This window comes from Pelophylax lessonae (genome assembly GCF_965119305.1).
Source record: "Pelophylax lessonae genome assembly, chromosome: 10".
NCBI classification, from domain to species: Eukaryota; Metazoa; Chordata; class Amphibia; order Anura; family Ranidae; genus Pelophylax; species Pelophylax lessonae.
This window is the reverse complement of record NC_138777.1, coordinates 79342676-79364861: the sequence shown is the minus strand read 5'-3', so window position 1 is coordinate 79364861 and position 22186 is coordinate 79342676. Positions and strand designations below refer to the sequence as shown.

The 22186-nt window shown below is 42.7% G+C and overlaps 1 protein-coding gene across 4 annotated transcripts in view; it reads left to right on the top strand.

Annotated features, from left to right (window-relative positions):
* Positions 1-22186, top strand: part of BRSK2 (BR serine/threonine kinase 2) — a 260786-nt gene that overhangs the window by 222865 nt on the left and 15735 nt on the right. For all 4 annotated transcript variants that reach the window (XM_082270214.1, XM_082270215.1, XM_082270213.1 and 1 more), the window contains exons 16-18: positions 3432-3555; positions 4074-4254; positions 13942-14031. In XM_082270214.1, the coding sequence (XP_082126340.1) occupies positions 3432-3555; positions 4074-4254; positions 13942-14031 (395 nt within the window). The remainder of the gene's footprint in view (positions 1-3431; positions 3556-4073; positions 4255-13941; positions 14032-22186) is intronic.

Here is a 22186-nt window from a genome sequence, read left to right as displayed (position 1 = left end):
TTTTGCTAGAAAATTTCTTAAAACCCCCAAACATTTTATATTTTTCGAAGGCAACAGTTTTGGTGAATAAAATTGTTGTTGTTGCAATTTTTTATGCCACAGTTTATGAAATGCTAATTCTCAGGAAAAAATATGCCTAAAGTGGATATAAACCCTCACATATACCCAGTGAAGTGAAGAGCCTCAGATGATACACAGAGATGGGACAAATCTCTTTACATAAGCTTTACATGTATATCTGCTGTCTTCAGCTTGCTATATTCTTTAGAAAGTGCACATTATTTTACAATTTGTTCTTCCTGTTTCAGCTGTGGGAGTGGAGTCCTGGCTTAGACTGTGTGACAACTGATTGGAGGAAAGGCACACCCACCCCCCCTCCCTCCACATAGGCAGAAGAATGAAGATACTTGCAGAGCTGTGCTGTGAATAGACCAGCTCTCTGCTATTCTATTTATGGCGCTTTTCCACTGCATGGAACCGAATGGTTCGGCTCGCTTTTGTGCTTTTCCACTGCTGGTACCACATGGTATAGTGTAGGAACAGTTCTGTATGGTACGGCGGCGCTTTTCCACTGCATGGAACCGAACGGTACGGCTCTCAAAAACAGTACCTACTCGATTGTGGTTCCAACAGATACCATACCCGGTGCCATATCCCACAATCCTTTGCATGCAGTCACTACTAGCCACTGATTGGTCAGAGAATCCCACCCACACCGTTGTTATCCCACCCACTTAACTTTAGTACTACTTTAGTGGAAAAGCAAACCATACCGTACCGTACAGAACCGTTCCAACACCGTACCATGCGGTACCAGCAGTGGAAAAGCAAACCGGGCCAAGCAGGGCCGAGTAGAGCCGAGCCGGTACTTGCAGTGGAAAAGTGCCTAGAGCACCCGCCCAAAATAAAATTTCAGCTGCTTTTATCTCCAGTGTCTGAGAACTTGTCAGAAGTTATCATACTGATAACAGAAGCAGCAGAAAATCACGGGACTTATGGCTTTGGAGAGAGATAAGTAAACACTACAGATATATGTGCCCAGGTCAAATTTCATGAATCGGGTTTGTATCCACTTTAAGCACATTTTAGTGCACACAAACACAGTACCCAATTTTTGGTAAAATTTTATGGAAGATCATGTTGTGGTGAATAAATTGATACCAAACATGTCAAGATTTAAAATTTCATAACCTATGGTACCTAAAAATCTTCATAGGTGATGCTTTAAAAGCCTTTACAGGTTACTACTGTAGTTTAGAGTTAATCATGAGCTCTGGTGCTAGAATTATTGCTCTCACTCTGACATTCACGGTGATACCAAATTTCTGTGGAGCACACACTGTTTATGCATGCAGAACCTATGTGCATTTGCGCATGAGCATGTGGGGACAGGAGTGCTGTAAATATTTTTTTTTTCTTTTTAATAGTTATTCTGTTTAAATGTATTTTTTACACTGTTTCTTTACATTTTTTTTAATTGTGTATTGCTATCACAAGAGATGAACACCTTCCCTTGTGATAGCATAGGCAGTGACAGGTATACTTTATTGAGGGATCTGGGGTCTGTAAGACCTGTAATCTCTTCTCTGCCCTCCAATGCTGTTTGATCAGCTGCCTGTCTGTCTGGTACAGGCCAGTAAACAAACAACCAAAACCAACATCGTAGTAACTTCCAGCTTCATTCATTACAGAGGAAAGGGAGCAATGGATATTCCTCCCTGACCTCTGTCTGCTGCTGGCCCAACTGTACTGGTCCTTGGCTCCCCACTGGATTGAGACAGCCCAGGATTGGTGGTGTGAAATGGGGAGGGCTTTCATGTCCTGTAAAATTGATCGGGCGGTCTGTCTGCTGGTCTCCCCCCTCGGAGGAACTCTGCTCTATCGCCCTGAAGGAACTGTCTGTGACATTAAGATGGGAACTATGTGGTGTACTGGGCGATGTGCTTGATGCTCCTTCCTTGTTCCTCTAAAGTCTCAACTGACTAATCCGAGGGTACCGGATTCAACACCCCCTTCTGGGATTGGCCCTGGTGTTGGCCCTTGTGGTCTATCCAGGGGCTTTAGCCTCTTCACATGGCTCTCTCGGGCTGTCTGCGGCCTCGTTTGGGTGATCAGTGCCCGGAATTCACGGCCCCCCCAAATAATTCTATGTAACTTGTCCACCTGGGATGTCAATTGGTCTTTGAAAAAGCTATTTTGCGAAACGCGTCAGTGCCGTCCCTACCTGGTTGAGACTACAATGGTTACATTATGTTTGTTGTGAGATTTATTCTCTTTTAATGGTGTCCAAGTTTTTATCCGTTTAAATAAACTGATTATTAAACTTATGAATATGTATTGTTTAACTCACCTAGTCAGTAACCCTCCTCATCAATCCATTTCTTTTATTTGGAAGAGCTGAGGTTTCTGTACCCGTTGGGTTTGAACTCCGCCCTTCCTATACTTTTATCTATCTGTCATATCGGGATTGGAGGGCTGCTGAACAAAGTGATGTATCCAACAATCACTTCTCTTTGCTATATATATATATATATATATTGATCGGGCGGTAGTTGGAAGTAGTTAATCACAAAAGAAAAGTAAATCTTACTTGTCAATGTGTCCCAAGTAAGAGTAGAAGGCTCGTTTTCCCACGGGACAAAGTATGTACAAGTTGGGACATGTAGTACTTTGTTCCATCTTCCTAGGTGCTGTCTAATACTAGCTGTGAAATTGGACAGAGCATTTTTCCTCCCTCCATGGCAACCCAACAATGCAGCCAGCAAGTAGATGGCTGAATTGACAGACAGTACTGTTAGGTTGTTGGTAGTGTTGGTAGTGGGCAAGTGCTTGGAGATGGAGAAAATTGCTGTTTGTCAAAACAGTCATCTCCTCGCTAGCTGCATTGTCGGACATCCATGGAGGGTGGAGGGGTGTTCTGTCCAATCTCACAGCTAGCCTTAGACAGTACATAGGACAATGGGACAAGGTACTAATGTGTTTAATTCCCTGGGGAACAGAACACATGAAAAAAATGTGTGAGACACTTTCTTATAGACATCAGATTCACTTTCCTGTTGTGATTTTCAAGTGCAGGTTATTTTCTTATTTCAGTCCTAAATTGAAAGAAACATAACAGCCTGGGAAAGACTCTAGCTGGTCTCTAAGGATAGGCAGGGTCCAAATGGTATTTCCTATCACACTGAGGAGAGACCATCTGACAGACAAAGAATATCAATGATGGGTTTGAATTACACAGATATATTAATATTCTATATATACCCTCATGCTAAATTCCATCTTCTTTTTTTTTTTTTTTTTTTGTTCTGGGTTTTGATTTCTCTTTATTTGGCATAGTTTTTTTTTTTTATTGTGGTATGTGTTTTCTCCACAGACTTGACAAGTAGCCTCGGTTTGGTGTTTTTTAATCGTGCTATGTGTTTTCTCCCCAGACTTGCCAAGAAGTCATGGTTTGGTAACTTTCTTACTCTGGAAAAGGAGGATCAGATCTTCGTGGTCATTAAAGACAAGCCTTTAAGTTCAATTAAAGCTGACATAGTACAAGCATTTCTCTCGGTAAGATTGCCACCCCCAGATTCAAGCCTACTTTCCCAAAATTGTCAGGCCATAACCTAAATATACAAATTTTTGGGTCAATGCCTTGGATAGCAGAATAAAATATAGCAACACCAAAGCAACATTTTTTTCAAGTCAAGTTGAATGTACTTTTTCCTCCGAGACTTTTAGGCAAATTAACTAGCAGTAGCGAACAGTGTGAGGGTACAAGGGCTACAGAGAAGAGTCGTAAGATTCCCTGTAGTATAGTAAGCATGCAACATTCAGATTTTTTGGCAAGCTCCTGATTGGTGGACTGCATATACAGCAGTTCTTTGGATAACACTTTCTGGTTTTAATATTCAGGATTCTTACATAAAGTTGATATCTAGAGCAGCATGAACCTAAATTTGACCTTAAATGCTATGATCCCAAAATGTCAATTATGACAATAAACCCAACTGCTACTAACTGGCAGAGGTGTTTGCATAAAAGAATCTGCCAATTGTCTACATTTTTGTGTAATTTCTTCCCTACAGATCCCAAGCCTCAGTCACAGTGTGATCTCACAAACAAGTTTCAGAGCAGAGTACAAATCCACAGGAGGTCCATCTGTCTTCCAGAAGCCAGTCAAGTTTCAAGTGGATATTACATATTCAGAAAGTGGGGAGAAGCAGAAGGACTGTGGGATATACTCAGTCACTTTTACTCTGCTATCAGGTATCATCTCCTATGCACATAAGACTCCCTAAATATTCTCTGCTAACTTCCATTTTCTATCTCTGGAAAGATTAGAATACCATGCTGCAGAGGTGACCATGTATGGCCCTACAGTCTTTATCTGATTCAGCCATACATGGGAATGGTCAAGTCTCGCTGATTAGAATATTTTCATCAAATATGAAACTTGTAGACTTGTATAAACTTGTATAAAACTTGTAGAATGTGCAAACAAAAGAACAATTTGTATGAAGACTTTATATATGAACATGTAGCACTGCTCCCTTGGGAGCTGCTGGTTATGGGTTCCCCTGGGTTACCATTAGCAACAACATAGCAGTTAGGCATTTTCCAAGTGTTTTTAGCTCAGTCAGGAAACAGTCTAGGAGCTTTGGTTTTGTGTTTTTATTGAGAACTTGGATAGGAGAAGGGAATGAGTGGGATACTCCTTATTCTGACTCAGATTGTTGTGATAGTGATCTAACCCTTGTGAGACCTCTGTGCCTGGCCTGTATAAGCAGTTACGGTCACTGCGGACAATCCTCCTCAGATAGCTGAACTCACCAATACTGGTTTCATCCAAAAGCTGGTTTATTCTGAACATCACACAACAGGAATACAGCAGAATGAATGGATTTCAGTATTATGCAGTCAAAAGATGATGCTTTCCTTAGCTAGCATGTGGAATACAAGAGTCCCTGTTACATGAGGGAAATGCAAGCAGCCATGACACAGGAAATACAGCAAGAGCAGGGGGTGGAGTTTAAATACAAGGAAATGATGTGTCATGCTCACAGGAGGAACAAGAGCATTACCAAAAAAGGCCAGCAGGTGGCAGCAAATACCTACCCATAGAAAAATACATGGTAAATAAATCACATAATATACTATGTAAATTGCATCTACAATAATGAGAATATTAACTGTGTAACAGCACACTCCTACTTGTAAGAACTATGCACAATCTGCTGGGATGACTGAATATTGCTGAGTGCGGCAAGGCCGCTGCTTCACCTTGACAATAGCAGTGAAGAACTAGTTAATGGACTATTTAGATAGACTGGACTGTACTGCAGAACACTCTTCAGGGCCATTCCTGGCACCCCCTTTGTCCCTATTCTTTAGGGTTAACTACATGGCACCCCCTTTACTGTGTTACTCTCTGTGTGAGCTAGCTCCTTGATCCACTGGCTTCGCTGGAGTGGTCCCCCTTCCTGGGCAGACCCTTAGGCAAATCTCCTGGTAACTCATGGACACTGTTTTTCCCAAGAGACTCTGCCAGCAGCTCCGCCGTCAGCTACTCTGGATCTTCTGCAGCTCAGCTCCACACCTGGCTCACTAGGCCGACTGCCTAAGACCACCTTCCTCTCACACTGCAGAAGGAGAGACAGCCGTCCACCTCCTCTTGGGACTCTGCTTCCCGCCAAAGACATCCTGTCACATGTCTTATGGTCAATCCCAGGATGCATTGAAGGAATGCCCTCCCACTGGGACTGCCATAAAACATGATGTGTCACTGGCTGGGTTTCCTCCACTGTCCAACAAGCTCCCTCATTGGATGCAGTGGGGACACTCACTCAGACTCAGTGAATCACACCTGGAAACATATGACAGGCAACCTAATAGATCATGCTCCCCCGATAAGCAGCAGGAGCAATAGATGTTTATGCCAAGCACCTACCTATCTAGGAGGGTGCTACAAACACATAGAGTCTTTGTGTGTTCACTTATCCTGACTCTTGAGTAGATATTTTTAGTCTTGGAAGTTGTATGAATTCTGCAACTTTTAATCATTGGCAAAGGCAAAAGGTCTGAAACAAAATTGGTTTTACTTAATTATTGGGATGTATGGGCATTGTAACTCAATGGCCACCGATGTTGGCAGTATTTGCATAGTGTGCAGAATTTTTTAAATTATTTTAAACAGAGGAAAAATGTACACGTATGATATATACACATATTGTTCATTTTATATTGATTTCATGAGCAGGCTTTAGTATAGTAAATGGTGCTTAGCTGAAAGAATTAGGAGTTTATGTATAACAAATTGCTTTGCAAATGTCTCAAAATTCCCATATAATATCCATAAGGTTTTTTTCTTTACTATTTCCATTTTTAGGGGAATGTACCCCTTACTCATTCACTTAGGAGAGCCAGTATGTTGGGGGGCCCCCTTATTTTTAAAATGAGTTTCCAGATTCTGATAAGCCCCCCTGAAGGGAAGAGGTTCTTGTCCTCATCAATAATGCACCGCCCCCCTTGCCAGGCTGCATGCTGAAATAAGGGTCTGTCATGCATTTTAGGGGGGGCCCCAAGCTTGTGGGGTTCCCCCTTACAATCCATGAGAGAAGATCTCAGTTCATTTTTATTTTTTTTTATTTTTATTGGGCCTCAATAAAACTCCTACCAAATCTGAATGGTATGAATTTTATCGGGAACCTGTGTTTTTTTTTTTTTTTTTATACACTATTCCCACCCCTTTGTTGTATCCCTGGCTGACAGCTGAATGCGCTGGGAGGGGATTCATCTCTGGTTGTTAGGATGCCAGTAGTAGTGGGTATACCACCATTAAATGTTTTACTTTCCGCTGTACCAGGAGGTTTCTCCCTCATATTATTTCTTCTTCTGGCCAAATGTTCTTAGCCTATAGTGCTAGTGATATTTTCTCTATTGGTTGAATGTTCTTTAGGTTACTTTCTTTTAGGATCGAATGTTAAGAATGTTACATTTACCCAGTAAAAGTCAACAAATAGAAACCAACATTACACACATATTAAAACCATTAGGGGTATTATTTTAACAGCACTCAAAGCTCATCCTCTTCCTCGTGTACCCCCAAAGCAAGCCGTGTGCTATGGGGAGAGCCATGTGGACACGCTCCTGAGCCCTGCTGTGTGGGTCCATAGACACACACACAGGGCAGCTCACCACCAGCGCTCACTCCTCATAGGACTTGATTGACAGCAGGAGGAGCCATTGGCTCCCTCTTCTACCTCTGTGTCCTGTAAAGAGAGGAAGAGGGGAGAGTGCGGCTGCGGAGGGGCACAGTGCTGGATTGAGATAGGACTCAGCTCTGTGCAGTGGTTTTGCACTGAGGAGCCCAGATTCTCCTCTTCTTAGGTCCCTCTTCGGTGCTCCCAGCCCCTCCCTCCTGTTGAGTGCTCTCACAGCAAGCAGCTTGCTATGGGGGCACCCGAGCCCAGTCTCAGCTCCCTGTGTCCAATCAGACATGGAGCCGAACCCCGGAACTGCCCCCTCTCTCTCCTAATTGGCTTACTGACTTTGATTGACAGCGGTGGCAGCCAATGCCGCTTCACTGCTGTCTCAGCCAATCAGTAGGGAGAGTCCCAGGCAGCTGAGTCTCTCGTGCAACATCACTGGATCGAGAGGGGGTCAGGTAAGTATTAGGGGAGCTGAAAGGGGCTGCTGCACACAGAAGGCTTTTTATCTCAATGCATAGATTGTTTCACTTGATTGTGCTCTATTGTGTAACCATTTATACTATCAGATACCTACATCCCAAATTATACAGATTTTGTATTACCAATTCCTTCTAGAGGGGATTGGTGATTAGTGGGCTTAAAGGGGACTTTACTGGTATCATACTCAAAATTGTATAACTACACGTGTATTTATATAAAAAGTATTTTTAATTATGTCATTAAAAAACATTCAATTTTCACATTGACATTTTAGACATACAAAAAATGCACAAAAAATATATACATGACCAACATATAATTGGTGACAATTAAACAAGTATTTGACATGTAAGATCTTCTTTATACTTGAGTGGGGGTACTCATGCCACCACCCATATCCTTGCCCGACATGCTTCGCTACACAAAGCTTCTTCAGGATTGAATAAGGCCCCTTGCAGCAGCGAGGGATCTGTCTGCTGATCCCTGCTGAGCAGTCGGATCACAGGTCTGTGCCCACTCCGTTGTGCAGAGCGGACACGGACACAGCCAGCTCTTCTCTATGGGGCGATCAGATGAAAATGGCCATCTAAATGTCATCTGATTTGATCCAATCCACAGTACAGATGGGGATGGATCCCCATCTGTCTGTTTTTAGCGGACAGGATCGGATCGGGTGCTGGCAGGTGTCAGGGGACACATGTCCGCTGACTTCTGCCGCTATATAGAGAGCCATGGATGGTCCGATTGGGTCTGCTTGAAAGACTGCTAGGTGGACTGATCGGTCTGTCAGTGTAAAAGGGGCCTTAGATAAAAAATGTCTTGGCTTTAGAACCACTTTCAGTTGGCCATTGGGCTGCCTATCTGATAGACATAATAAACAGTCCAACACCCAACTGAATGAGTGCAATGGCAGGTTGACAACACTGCTGGTAATTTGGAGACTGGTTGGCTTTGTCAGTCTGCAATGGAAGTGCTTTTACTGGCAGGTTCTTCAGGTAAGAAACTTTGCAACAAATTAAAAAAAATAATTTGCTGAAGAAAAGCATATACCATGAGACATAACGTCAAACATATTAAAAAATAGATGAGTATACATTCATTGTACGGAAACTGCGGGTTTACATGGCCTATGGATGCATTTGCATAAATGTAGGTAAGGGAGAGGACTGACACGGTACTACACAGAGGCCTGCTGCTTTCATCATCTGTAACTGCTAGAAGAAGCAGTTTCCTAACATCAAGCAATTTCTGTAATGCAGTAACATTGCATAATGTGCTCTGCAGTGAGCGCTGTTACAGTTTTTATTACCACCTAAAAGCTCAGCGTAGATAAATATAGCAACAGTACCACCTGCAGTATGTCACGCTGTGCTGCAACTCATTTACGGAAGTGTCTGAGTTTCATTTACAGCTTTGTAGCAACGCTGTCAGGACCATTGCTATCCGTCAAAGCCAAGGCCCCTATCCAGTGCCGCAGGCTGCTGCTGTCCAATCCCAGAAAGCAGAGCTAGATCTGGGGCATTGCACATCTCTGCAGCATTGTACCATCCATGTGTCTAATCCTGCAAAATTATTCAATTGTTTATTCAAACATGGGAGGTCAAAATTCAACTTTTGGATGTCATAGAAAATTATAATTGTAAATGAACAGCAGAGGACAGAAAAAACAGCATGTTTGTCACCTTGACCCATGGATTACATTTCCTGTGCCAAATAATATATTGTGACGCATGTGCAGTTTATAAGTTACAACGAAGAACAGCATGGAATCAGGGAAAAACTTTGTCTAATACAGCCATACTTTAATAATCTGTTATATAGTGATCTATGAGGAGGGGTGGATGAATGAAAAGTCCACCTCCTCTATTCATAGAGCACTTATTATTGCAGAAAGCATAATTCTTTTAACCACTTAAGCCCCGGAAGATTTTACCCCCTTCCTGACCAGGGGGTATTTTGCGATTCGGCACTGTGTGACTTTAACGGACAATTGCGCGGTCGTGCGACGCTGTACCTAAACGAATTTGATGTCCTTTTTTCCCCCACAAACAGAGCTTTCTTTTGGTGGTATTTGATCACCTGTGCGATTTTTTTTATCAAGCGCTATAAACAAAAAAAGAGCATCAATTTTGCAAAAATAACAATATTTTTCACATATTTTTATATGAAATTCCCCCCCAAAAAAATGTAAAAATCAAAATTTTTTAACATTTTTGGCCAATTTGTTTTATGCTACATATGTTTGGTAAAAAAAATCGCAAAAAGCGTATTTTGATTGGTTTGCACAAAAGTTATCAAGGGAAAGATTTTTGTCATTTTTGTTGTTTTTTTTTTTACGCGTAATGGCGGCGATCTGCGATTTTTTTTGCGGTACTGCGACATTGCGGCGGACAGATCGGACCCTTGACTGACATTTTTGACACTTTTGGGGTTACCAGTGACATTTCTACAGTAATCAGTGCTATACATATGCACTGTTACTGTAAAATTACACTGGCAGTGAAGGGGTTAACTTTATTTGAGAGGGAGGGGTTTATGTGTGTCCCTAGGGGCGTGATTCTAACTGTGATTGGCTGTGGCTTGAGCTGTAGGAACAGTGATCAACGGTCCTACATAGTAGAACCGTATGATCATTGTTTCTACACAGGGGAGAATGACAGGCGGGTTGTTTACACTAGCCGCCTGCCTTTCTCCCGCTCCACCGACGATCGCCGAGTGACCGGCGGACATCGGGTCCGCCAGTCACACACGCGGGGGGGTCCGTGACCGCGCGGGAGCGCTCCTCCGGCGGCGCGCGCTCGCTCCCCAGAGCCTCACAGGCTAGCGACGTAGACCTACGTCGCTCTGCCTGTGAGGGGCTGACTGCCACAGTAAATCTACTGACGGCAGTCGGCAAGTGGTTAAGAATGGAGGAGAGGGGGGGGGAAAGGGTGGGCATAGTCAACACTCTTGATATGTCCCTGTGAGAGGTTGAGCCACTCATATTATCCCCCACAATTGTGATCTTCCAGTGCTGCAGGCAAGGCTGCTGTTAGAAATCATGGGGCCCGAACAGCCTACCTGACAGGGCCCCCTCCCTGAGGGAAGTGAGTGACTGAGGACATAGATTTATAAGTCCCTTTCTCTGCACAGATGAATGCTTTGGAATGCTTCAGCAATGAATAGACACAGGAGTGATTGGTACAGATCACTCACTGTGTTTCTTCAGGAAAGGAAGGGGCCAATAAATTATATATTATTATTATACATCCCCCTGTGTGCCCACAGCAGCTGCTGGCAGGAGAGGAGGCAATCCTGCAGCGCTGCAAGGGAAAGGGGCACACAGGGGGGCCTGGACAGCAGATGGAAGGGACGCATGTGCTAGAACCAATCCCCCTGCAGGGAAGGCAAAGGGAGAAAGAGGAGGAGAAGCTGGCAGTGCTGCTGGGAGAGGCAGAAGAAGATTGGTGTCTTCAATAAGATAGTACAGTCGGCCCTCCTGCCTAGCAGGTTCCCGGGCCCCCGTTTTTAATGGATGTGGCCTGGGCCCAGTACAGGAGGGCTGGCTGTACTGCCTTATCAGCAGCCCTGGCTGCAGGGGTTAATATGAGTGGCTGGACCTGTCACGTGCAGTTGTTGAAAATATTGGGGGGGGGGGCAGAGGGATAAAGATTTCAAAAGATGCAGCTGCTGGTCCTGATTTGTAAGCCTTGTGGGTGTGTGCCCCTCAATGCACACTATCTGCATTCGGGGACATGAACCCACATGGCTGTCAAATTGGGGACTGGCAGCTGTGTGCAAACAGCTGCTGCATGCCAGTAGACATGAATGGGACTGCCTGCTTGCTGATGCATGAAACACCAGGGCATCCTGTTCAGGGAAAGACTGCTCTTTGGACGGGTAAAAAAATAGGTACGCCTATGTAAAGGAGGCCTTAGCCATCATGCACAGTCAGAAAGGAACATTTAGAATAGGGGTTTGTGCCATGGTGAAGATGTGTTCAAAATTCACAAAACTGTATTGTATCCACTCATTTGCCACTTTATTAGGTACACATCGTTAGTACCGGGTTTGACCCCTTTTGCCTTCAGAACATCCACCACATCCCAAAGGTGTTCTATTGGATTGAGATGCGGTGAGTGTGGAGGCCATTGGAGTACAGTTATCTCATTGTCATGTTCAAGAAATCAGTGGTGAGATGATGGGTACACTATAGTCATAAAGGGATGGACATGGTCAGCACCACTACTCAGGTAGGCCGTGGGGTTTAAACGATGCTCAATTGGTACTAAGGGGCCCAAAGTGTGCCGAGAAAATATCCCCCACACCATTACCCCACCAGCCTTAACTGTTGATATAAGGCCGGACGGATCCATGCTTTCATGTTGTCTATGCCAAATGATGACCCTACCATCTGAATGACGCAGCTGAAATCAATTCCCATCAGGCAATATTTTTCCAATCTTCTATTGTCCAATTTTAATGACCCTTTGTGAATTGTAGCCTCAGTTTTCTGTTCTTAGCTGACAGGAGTGGCACCTGGTCAGGGGCAGACTGGCAACTTTCAGCCCAGGGGGCAAGTACAAACCAGAGGCCCATGGTGCAGCTACTCAGCCCCCCTCCAACTCTCCCTCTTTCTGTCCTCCTCCTGACCCCCCATTCAAGGTTGAAGCCCTTTTCCAGGTACTCTCTACTCACCGACTGAATCCGGGTTCCCAACCTGGCGAGTAGGGGGCAGTTGGGGGGAGCTGTGACAGCTCGGTTGGGGCTGGCCAGGGGAGTAAAGTCTCAAGTGGGGCATGGAACCGGCCTCTGCTCAGACACAGCTTACACCATCCATTCATCGTGCACTCAGTAGGTCAGTGGCAGAGACTTTTCACTTCTCTTCATCAGGAATCCTTTAGGCATGTCTGAGGCAGCCATTTTACAGGACATCAGAGCGGCCCAGGGGGCAATTGTCCCCCTGCCCCCTGGCCCAGTCCTCCCCTGCACCTAGTGTTGTTTTCTGATGATGCTGTAACCCATCTTCTTCAAGGTTGCCGTGTGGGTTCAAAGTCACAAAGTTACCCTTTCTTTCCTATTCTGATGCTGGGTTTGAACTGGTCAGCACCATCTAGTGGTTATAATGCGGTATTTTCCACAATCACACATTCAAACTGCAGAAAATGTAGCCTAAGAACATTCAAATTTACCTCCCTCACACAGAAAAAATTACATGTAGTTTGCTGTCTAAACAGTAATGTAAAGTGTTTCCTTATTGGGCTAGGTGAAGAGACAGGGCAGTGACGTCAGGACCTCCACCTCATCCAACCAGAGGGTACTTTGCATTAACTGAGTGTTCATTCATCAAGTCTTCTGTATGTAGCAGGGCAGCTGCTCATAGCTGGTGGAAATCTTTGCAGTAGCGGTGCCTAGGCCAACTACACTTGCCAGCTTCTATGGGGATCCCACAGGTATGGCACATACATACCCAGAAAGGGTCAAAGATGGACCAATGGGGTTAATTTACTAAAACTGAAGGGTGCAAATCCTGGTGCAGCTCTGCACAGAAACCAATGAGTTCCCAGGGTTTTTTCTACATCCAAATTGGGTGAAGTATAAGTTTAATTTTTCTGCACAAGTACCACTTCAGTGTATGTTTTTCTAGGTTGCTTCATGAAATCAGTTGGAATTTTGGCACTTTTCCACTGCAAGTACCGGCTCGGCTCTACTGGGCCCTGCTTGGCCCGGTTTGCTTTTCCACTGCTGGTACCTCATGGTACGGTGATGGAACTGTTCGGTACGGTACGGTATGGTTTGCTTTTCCACTAAAGTAGTACTAAAGTTAGGTGGGTGGGATAACAACGATTCTCTAACCAATCAGTGGCTAGTAGTGACTGCATGCAAAGGATTGTGGGATATGGTATCGGGTATGGTACCTCTTGGAACCACAATAGAGGTGGTACTGTTTTTGAGAGCCATACCGTTCGGTTCCCTGCAGTGGAAAAGCGCCGCCGTACCGAACCGTTCCTACACCGTACCATGCGGTACCAGCAGTGTAAAAGCACAAAAGCGAGCCGAACCGTTCGGTTCCATGCAGTGGAAAAGCGCCATATCTAGTGTGTTGCTTTGTAAATGTTTCTACTACACACCCATGCTCCTACAAGGACGCAGTGCAGCTATGCCCTTGTAGTTGCATTGGAGGAAATATTTAATTAACACTGTTCTAGTTTTTATGTTTTAGGTGTGTGGTTGCTGAAGACATTCTGTGAGGTCATTGACAAGCCATGCTTTTTCCTTGTTCTAGGTCCCAGCAGGAGGTTTAAACGGGTCGTGGAAACAATTCAGACTCAGCTCTTAAGCTCACATGAACAGCCGTCTGTACTGCAGCTATCAGGTGAGAATCCTCTAAAAGTGTAAAAAGAAATACATTGTTAACCGGTCAGTCCGCGCAACCCAATATATTGGGGATAAATGAATGGTGGTAGGTTGATTCACTCAGTGGCTCTTTATAGTTCTTATTGAATCCAGCAGAGAGGCCCACTATGACTGCTATAACGTAGTCTCAATCTTCCTGTTGTATTTTCCATGCTGCAAACTAAAAGGGAATTCCAACAGGGAGTGTGAGGCCTTTCTATAATATCAAAAGAAATTAAGTGGAGCTGGGAGTTAAGGAACAAAGAACTTGCTACCAGAGTGCTCAAAATGAAACTATGCTTTGCCCATACAGAGCAAAGCAACCAGCGCCCTTTAATGGTTTTCCTTCTAGCAGCCAATTTCTTCTCTTTCCCACCGCTCTGTATGCCTGCAGGGGGCAAAGAAAGTACTTGCAGGTATAAGGAACTTGTGACTCACTCCCCTTTGTCCCATGTTACAGTACTGGTGCCTGAGGATTGGCTTCACTGACACCCAGCATTCTCACATGGGGGGCCGGGAACATACTCTTAGTAAGGTCAAAACTTGCTCCCAGTGGCCAAATATATCATTAGAGAAGTAAACATACGTAAGTATAGGTTGCTGGTGGGGCTAGCACTAAAGTGAACATGCTGCTTTGGTCTACATAGGCAAAGCGAAGGTTCATTGTGAGAAGCATAAGCATTCTTGCTAAGTTCAACCTGCCAACATTTACCCAAAGCTGAAAATTTGGGAGAACTGAATCTTTAATAACTTGGTACTTTCTGTAACTTATGTAACTTATTGGTTTATGATGCAGCCAAGGATCTTTAAACGTGGACAAAGCACTGAGCTATAAATCTCTTGATTTACATAATATTAATGTGAGCAGCCAATAGATACAGTACACTATTTTACCAAAAGTATTGGGATGCCTGCCTTTACACGCACATGAACTTTAATGGCCCACCCTTTGGAGCTATAACAGCTTCAAATTTTCCAGAAGTGCATCTATCAGGTCAGGCACTGGTGTTGGACAAGAAGGCCCGGCTTGCAGTCTCCACTTTAACTCATCCCAAATGTGTTGAAGTCAGGAGTCTGTGAAGGCCAGTCAGGTTCCTCCACCCCAAACTCGCACATCTTTATGGACCTTGCATTGTGCACTGGTCCAAATCATTTGGTGGAGGAGGGATTATGGTGTGGGGCTGTTTTTCAGGGGTTGGGCTTGGCCCCTTAGTTCCAGTGAAGGGAACTCCTAAGGTGTCAGCATACCAAGACATTTTGGACAATTTCATGCTCCCAACTTTGTGGGAATAGTTTGGGGATGACCCCTTCCTGTTCCAACATGACTGTGCACCAGTGCATTAAAAAGGTCCATAAAGACATGGATGAGCGAATTTGGGGTGGAGGAACTTGACTGGCCTGCACCTGATAGAAGACCTTTGGGATGAATTAGAATGGAGACTGCGATCCAGGCCTTCTCGTTCACTTCAATGCCTGACCTCACAAATGCGCTTCTGGAAGAATGGTCAAACATTCCCATAGACACACTCCTAAACCTTGTGGACAACCTTCCCAGAAGAGTTGAAGCTGTTATAGCTGCAAAGGGTGGGCCAACTCAATACTGAATCCTACGGACTAAGACTGGGATACCATTAAAGTGAATGTGTGTGTAAAGGCAGGAGTCCCAATACTTTTGGTAACATAGTGTATCTAGTTAGGCCTCATTTACATCTATACATTGCATTAAGAAAAATGTGTTTTCAGTGGTGCCTGTGTGCGCATTTTTTGAAGTGCCAACCCATAAAAATCGAATTGTGTTGACATATGATGTACCATCTGTGGCATAAGATAATGCACATGCATAAGTGCAATTGGGGCCTTTAACCTTCCATAACAAACAAGCCATTCAGCTTGCAATCCAAAGGATTTGTGGCCTTTATATTTATTCTTTACTGAGCAGAATCCACCATGTTCTTCTATCACGTTAATCTGAAACATACATATAGTGTCAGTGGAGACGTACACAACTCTAATATACTAATAGTTTTTTTTCCAAAAAACTGCCACATGCAACTCTGTTGTTTCGTGATAGGGTAGAGTATTATACCACGCTTAAGCTATGTACATGTACTGATTTTTCTTTAACATGTAGACAGCTTAACCTCCCTAGTGGTATTCCCGAGTGTGGCTTGGGGTTAAATTTCAGTGCCAACAGCGGTAACCCCGAGCCACACTCGGGGTACCGCTAGGGAGATCGCTGGATCCTGTAAGAGAGGGTACTCGCCTTGTCCCCGGGATACACACACAAATAAGGGCCATACACACTATAAGATTTTCTGAAGACTTTTTCCTTCAGATTTACCTTTTCTATGTAGCGCAAGGGCCTGCCAGATTGCATACAAATTGAAAGTGTTTAGGTTTGACCTCATATTATATGGTTTTGGTAAATCTAAAGGAAAAATTCTTCAGAAAATCTTATAGTGTGTATGGCCCTATAGTAAAACACACCAAACACACTGATACATTGCAAAATAAAATACATTCACATTAGTTTGCCCCCCCCCCCGCCCTTTCCTGCAGTTTTATTGTACTTTTTATGTATATATACGTATACACACACACACGCACACGCACATATATATATAATATATGTATACACACACACACGCACATATATATATAATATATGTATACACACATATATGTATATGTATATATATATATATATATATATACATACTTTAACTTATTTATAGTTATTTATTATATTATAATTTATGATTTTGTGTTTCAAACTTTATTATACCCGAGATGTTATATAGAAGAACACACAGTAAAAAAAAAATCATATGTAAATAGTTGGTTTGGGATGCTCGTTCTTAAGAATTACATGCAAAATAATGGTACCGCCAGGGAGGTTAATGCAGGTGTAGCACTACGCCCAGAGGAGCCACTAAATTGTATTGTCATTTCTCTGTACACCTGAATATGACACACTTCTCTCACCCAGCACTTACTGACACACTTTGAGGTATTTCAAAGAGTTTATTAGGTCAAGCATAGCTCAAAAGGAGAAATTATTCACGTAATTATACAAACAATCAATAATACAATAATGTTACTCTGAGAGATAAGGTTAAACACCCGCAGCATTCTGAAAACCAGTAATTAACAGAAATGAACTGCATTTACCTAGTAACAGTATATAAAGACAGTGCTAACTTGCTATAACAGTCCTCCTACTGACCTGTGATTGATGGGGAAAAAGGTAGCCAACAAAGTTGGGGCCCTTGAAGAAAGCACAACAGTTCCCAGCAGACATGAGATTAACTTGTATAATGTTAGCCTCTTACCAGCCCCAGGGCACCCTCTTCTGGGTCCCTGGACACGTGCTCCGATTCACTAAAAGTCTAGTTCACGCTGCAGAAGGATAATACTTCAGCAACAAAGGAAGAAGTTCCACCCCTGTTACTGACTACAGTGCAGGTCACATAAGGTGTAGAACGAAATTGCATCAAAGCAATCCTGTGATGTAATGCTGTCTTCACTATTCTTGGCTGAATCTATTCTAGTAAGTTACAACAGTATCATTTCTGGTTAAAGAGATTACTTTAAATTATTTGAATTGGTAATTAAGCATAAAATGTTATCACACTGTCACATAGAAGAGATATTAGCAGGTACTGTATATTCTGATACATCGTGTTGCTTTGGTTGACATAGGTCAGCTTTATGGGATGAATGCATTAATTAAAGGAGAGTTAGTTGAGTTTTCTGTGTAAATATTCCCCATTATACTACTGTCACCATGAACTTTTAGGCCCTGCCATCCTAGAACTCTTTTTGTTTGCATTGGGGTGCCCCTGTCACTTTACAGCAAACAGTATGCTACAAAGGAAGATGATAAGAGAGACAGGCAATGTCCCTACCCTGTATTTTGGGTGGTTAAAGGGAATTTGTGAGGAGTTATGTTAAATCCACTATCCCAGACTATTAAGCCTTTCCCATTACCAGTATGCTATTCATTTTTGTATATTTCCATGATCTGTGGTGGTCGGGTATTAGGATGTTGTTCTCCTCAGATGATGTTTTGAGGTGCTAAATAACAGTTGGTAAAAATGCTAGGCAAAAAGTATAAAGGTTTAATACCTACTGGGAAGAGCGGGGAGGTAACCGCTGTGGCACAGGATTAGACTCGCTTTGAAAGCCAACAGTTTTTTCTCCTTTTTTTTGGATTGAGGGTCCAAGAACAATAACAATAAGCCAGTACAATACTTTTTGTAGGGGAGTCATAGGGGTGTGAGTCTCCAACCCCAACACCATTTGAAATACAAATACTTTAAGCACCATAAATCAGGGTTCAGTCTTTACGTGGAAAGAAGGATCAGTCAATCCCCTATGGACCACACTGAATTTTTTGCTACTTTGTGTTCTTCTCCCAAATGGCATCCTTGAAAGGCCACTGAATATGAAGTGTATTCTTTGTGTCCCTTGCTTCCCACTCAGTGACATATTCAGGAGGTTACTGTCCACATTATTCTTTTTATTACTATGTACGCATCCATACTCCATCAGTTCCCACCTTGCTCTTGTGGAAATCCACATTCTGTAATCGCATCTGTCTCACATTTTGTTTCCCAAAAGGAGATAATGTGGAACCAGAAAAATAAATTAAAGCCCAACTGATGTCTCCCCCCCCTCCCCCCAGTCCTCTACTATTGGTATAACTAAGTAAGGACCACGTTCCTTATTACAATAGAGGTAGCACACTAGTAGTGTTGAGGAAAAGTGGGGGTGTGTCTGACCAGTTCAGGTTAAATTATGAAGTGCCTTGGGCAGATCTGGTCAGTAGAGTGTCTGATACATTGCCCAGTTATATTAGCACACTCTGTGTTGCTGCTATAGCATGAAAATGGAGAAGGACTAGGAAATGGAGGTTGTATACACAATGTCCCTCACTGAATATATATTTCTATGACTTCATTTGCGCTTTAAAGGTTCAGGAAACTATGACCCCACCTACCCCCTTTACCCTACTAAAAAGGCATACAGGTATTGAGTAGGCCTACAACATGACTCCTACAAAATCCTAAAGATAGTGCCTACCTCTCCTTCATTCCTTCTTCTACAGCATTATGCTTATTACTAAAACACAGGGGAAATTTATGCACTGGACACATTTATGGAAAGTCTTCTACACCAAGGCAGTGAAACTTGAAAGTGGTGGTACATTACACTAAAAACCTCACATAATTCACTTTCACCAAAGGTTATAAATGGCACTTTTCCACTGCAAGTACCGGCCCGGCTCTACTCGGCCCTGCTTGGCCCGGTTTGCTTTTCCACTGCTGGTACCACATGGTACGGTGTTGGAACGGTTCGGTACGGTTTGGTATGGTTTGCTTTTCCACAAAAGTAGTACTAAAGTTAAGTGGGTGGGATAACAACGATTCTCTGACCAATCAGTGGCTAGTAATGACTGCATGCAAAGGATTGTGGGATATGGTACCGGTATGGTACCTCTTGGAACCACAATCGAGGTGGTACTGTTTTAGAGAGCCGTACCGTTCGGTTCCATGCAGTGGAAAAGCGCCGCTGTACTGTACCGTACCGAACCGTTCCTACACCGTACCATGCGGTACCAGCAGTGGAAAAGCACAAAAGCGAGCCGAACCGTTCAGTTCCATGCAGTGGAAAAGCGCCATTAGTAGAGTTACCAATTAGCACTGTTAGACTAGTTAGAGAAGCTTATATTTAATTTCACATAGACAATCACTGCCTAATGTTTTCAAATACATTCAAGTTGAAGGTCCAGTTCACACATATAGTTGCTGGGGTGTGCTGCATTATGCAGCCCATTCAAAATGAATAAGCTGGCAACACACCTCTATGTCCTAGAAAACAGACATGTATGCAATGTTGGTGCATTGCTCTGCGCTTACCCTGGTGTCTAGAGGCAAGGTGGATCAGAGTGCCATTTAGAATGAATGGCACCGCATCACACCAATGTAAGTGATGTGCTCATGTACACCTTCCTGTAACACAAAAGTATAAACCGAGCCTTAGAGCCCTGCTATTGTTTTTAGAATAAAAAATATTTTGAAGAGGAGGGAAACTGTTCCAAAAGAAAGAAAAATCTCAAGGATAGTCAAGTATAGTCATATGAGTTAAATGGCTAAATCTCTTAGAAGTAATAGATTAAAACTACTGTGTAGCCCTATGCCAAATATACCTGAATGCCTAAGCATTTGGTCCTGTGACTACTGTGTGTAGAAACCCAGTGTATGCAGTGATGCTACCTATAGAGTTTTATGGCTTCATTGTCACCACCATCGAAGCCTCATTTATAGTGGAGGAAGTGGAAAAGGATCGGGACAGGATTTGAACTCAGGACAAACAGATTGGCACTGCTGATTTCCACCTCTGAAAAAGCTTGTTCTTTGGCTTTCATGCCTCATTTCTTTCTTAGTCACTGTCCAGAAACAAGAATTCAGAATAGAAGTTCTGACCTTTTTTGACTTCATTTGCTGCATGATTGTTGTGGATCAGTGACTCAAAAGGTATTAAAGCCATAGACACCAGGTGACCAGCATTTATAAAATAAGATTAATTGCTTACATCTTTCACTGTAGGCTTCCTTTAAGACTTTCTTAAGTTTCTTAGTCAGCTAATGAACAAAAGACATCATGCAAATAAATATATGCTGTCTTCCATGTACTCAGCCAGTCTTTGTTGCTCGTAGCAAGCAATCAGATTCATAATGTATATCACACAGAAAAGAAGTCTGATTGGCTGATCTAGGTATTATAGGAGATAAATTACATAAAAAGGTGAAGCTGTTACTCACTGCAACCGAGATGAAACTTTATTGGTTGCTATAGATACATTTCAGTGCATTATATCTTTTCTCTAGTTTTTGTAAATCCACCAACTTTCCAAGTCCATTTATCTTTTAGACACATTGATAAATGTTGTCCTAATTCCATGGTTGCCAACTTTCTTCAAATTCCAGGGATGGTTCTAAAATTTGAAATGTCTGTCCATAGGCCATTTGAGGTCAGGTATATGGACTGGGTCAGATAGGGCCTGCTCACACTATGCTCTGTGGTTATACATGTGTTTTGGTATGGCGAGGCTTGCTACCTTAAGGAACCCCATTTCTTTTGAATAGGCTGGAAATGTACCTCAAAAAACATACCTCCACCATTTTGTTCAGTGCAGTATACTACATGCACAGCTGGCTCACTGCACATTTGGGTGCCATTCAAAAGTCAGTATGAAGCAACACATGGGCATTTAGGGCATGGCAGTGTGTGCTAAACACAACACATGTGGCATGAATCCAACTTTAGATCTGTGCTTTAATACAAAGAGCTAGTGTGAATAGGCCCTATGAGATATAGGGCGAATTTAGTACTTATTACTTAATTAATTTATTCAATTATTTTAATACTTAGATTAATAAATTAGTATTTAAATGTAGACTTTAATAACCCAACCATGTGAAAAAACAAATCCCCATTTATTTATTTCATCTGTACATGATTAGGTATTCAAAGTGAACACAGCTACAGTCTATTGAGTACTGATTCTCAACTCCTTTAGTAAATTATCCTCTGACTCTACTGTGAATGCAGATGTAGTGCACCCTTCTACAAGAAACTTTGCACATTTTAAATAGGCGTACACAGTAGTCCAGGTTATTTATCTCTAAACTGATACAAGGCAAATGTAATGCAATAGTAATGTGCACCACACAATCTTAATTTTTTAGCTCCTAGAAATTTCACAGGTTTTCAAGAAAAACAAACCATACCATCACTTCAATTTAATTCTTATAATATGTAATGTTATTTGGGCTTTAAATCCTGAATTATTATAGCACTGTATAATTCCAAAAGTAGATAAATAAAATTAAAAAATGTAAAGGGTCAAACCACCCCAAAAGTGTTATTTTAATTGGAGGTGGAGCCTGCTGGACTAGCCCCAGGTATCATATTTTATATAGATAGATATCCCTGCCATAATTCATGTTCCTCTACACCTGGGCATTTGAGTGTTCCTGCCTACCTTTGATGGTTCCTACTCTTCCTGTTGCATTCTCCATAGGGATAAGCTCAGGTGTGTTCAGATTCAAGTTCAACCAATATGAGTAA